The sequence below is a fragment of the Pyricularia grisea genome, assembly GCF_004355905.1.
Source record: "Pyricularia grisea strain NI907 chromosome Unknown Pyricularia_grisea_NI907_Scaffold_1, whole genome shotgun sequence".
Taxonomy (NCBI): domain Eukaryota; kingdom Fungi; phylum Ascomycota; class Sordariomycetes; order Magnaporthales; family Pyriculariaceae; genus Pyricularia; species Pyricularia grisea.
In genome coordinates, this window is record NW_022156716.1 from 258,520 (window position 1) to 260,695 (window position 2,176).

Here is a 2,176-nt window from a genome sequence, read left to right on the forward strand (position 1 = left end):
CCAAGAACGTATCCGCCGAAGTTTGACCGCCAACCATACTTTGACAGCGCGCGTCTCCTTCGGAGTGGACCATTATTGACGGCGGCTGTTCGAGTCTTAACAGAGACATTAAGAGCGAATCCTGTTTTGCAAGCCCCTTCGGCAAAAGCCAGCTCACTTCTGCGATATGACTACTGAAGGATGTAGTCAAAGGAGGGCTGCAATTGATTTGTAATTGGTCAAATCTTGATTTTATTTGTGCATCTGACACTTTGGATATCCAAACGAAAAAAAAAGCTGACCTTCCCAACGACCGTAAAGACAAAACAAAACACGAAAACAAAAATGAAAGAAAACACAGCAAACTTCATGCAAACGCTTAACGCCCAATCTTGCTCAGATACGCATCCAACTCCCTTTCAGTCCAATCCCAGACCCTCTCAGCCTCCTTCATATTCTTTGATTTACCCGAGCCCATGTTCGGGCGTCCAACAGGGGAGTAATACTCGCCGCTGTTCGCTTGATCACTGGTGGCGGCCCAGAGCTGATTCTTGGCGCCCTCGGACACTTCGACGAAAAACATCGCAGTGAGGAAGGGCATTATATAACCCCCAACGAAGGGCGAGGTTTTGGTAAAACTCCCCGTGATGGGCGTTTTGACGGTGCCCGGGTGGACGGCCACGGCCTTGATGCTGGGGTGTTTGTGCGCCAGCATGCGCGCGTGCAATATGTTGGCCAGCTTGGAGGCCCCGTAGCCCCAGAAGATGTCGTTGTTGATCCAGATTGGAGACTTCATCTTGGCGCTTTTGAAGATTTCCATGTCGCCGCAGCCGTGCCAGCAGCACATCCACTCGGATATCGATGAGACGTTGACTATGCGCACGTCGACCCTGCCGCCCTCGGACGTCTCCTTCAGGAGCGGGAGCAGCAAGCGGGTGAAGAGCGCGTGGCCCATGTGGTTGGTACCCCATTGCGTCTCGTAGCCGTCCTTTGTCAGCCCGGGCTCCGAGCCGACCACCCCGGCGTTGTTGATCAGGAGATGAAGCTTGTTAGTTTGCGATATGACCTGGTCGGCGGCGCGGATGACGCTTTCGAAAGAGGTCAAGTCCATTTGCACAAACGTCAGCGTGGTTTTGCAGTTCAGCTCATTCGAGACATCCTTGATCGCCTTGAGGGCTTTTTCCTCGTTGCGCGCGCCAATGAAGATGCGCTCCATTCCGGCCTTGGCCAGCTGGACGACGGTCTCCAACCCGAGTCCTCCATTGCCACCTGTGACGAAGGCGACCCTGCCGGACTGCTTGGGGATGTCCTTGGCGGGGTCGAACTTGGGTCCAGAGAAGCCGAACATGACGATGAGTTTTGGTGTTTCTGTTTGTTGTTTGGTTATCCAAGGCCTGTGATACCTTGCTGTTCAGTTATGACTTTACGATTGTGCTTGCAGGCTCTCTATTATGCTTATAAAACGGCGCAGAATTCTTTGAAAAGAAAAGAAAAACTCGAAGCGAGTGCCTTTTGCGAGAAAGATCGAAAACGAGTTTATCTTCTCTTGGCAAGTCAGCTAAAACCGAGAACTCGCTCTTTTCAGACGCGTAGTCGGGCAGAAATTTTTCATCCTCACCTGCTAGCCTGGACGAGCCGGAGCCGGAGCTCTTGGCTACAACATGTTGAAGCCTATGGCCCTGGTTCTGAACAGGGGGTAAAAGTACAAAATGGTCATGATGGGTTGAATTTTGAGATCGACTTCGCTTGATGGTTTCGAATCATGCTCGAATATACCTAGTCAAGATAGGAAGATCACTCATAAACGATAAGAAGGCCGGATCTCCTTGTGGAAAAAAAAAAACTATGCTCGTGTCAATCCGCCGAAGATAGATGGGACGGATCAGGAATTGTCTGCTGCGGTCTCTCGGGATGACGGGCATTCATAAAGTACCGATGGTGTCTGTGTACAGCACAGTCATCCCAACGGTCGGTGTTCGTCTGTTGATTTTGAAACCTTGGTTTATGTAGGAAGTAGCTTAAAATGCAAAAGAAAAAACTTTCGATGATGTGATCCTATCTACAGAGGACATCGACCGTTGCTTCTCCAGATTTCCACGTTGAGGCTGCATTCAATAGACAAGATTGACATATGCTGGCTCCTAAAATAAAATAAAAATGAAATTAAGATGAATACTAATTTTTGAGTTTCTCAACG

The 2,176-nt window shown here is 49.6% G+C and overlaps 1 protein-coding gene across 1 annotated transcript; it reads right to left on the reverse strand.

Moving 5' to 3' along the window:
* Positions 1-358: 358 nt before the first annotated feature.
* Positions 359-1,327, reverse strand: PgNI_00058 (uncharacterized protein; the record flags this gene model as incomplete). The annotated part of the gene is made up of 1 exon (XM_031120142.1): positions 359-1,327. One exon carries the CDS (start codon positions 1,325-1,327, stop codon positions 359-361), a length of 969 nt encoding a protein of 322 aa, XP_030987396.1.
* Positions 1,328-2,176: the final 849 nt, after the last annotated feature.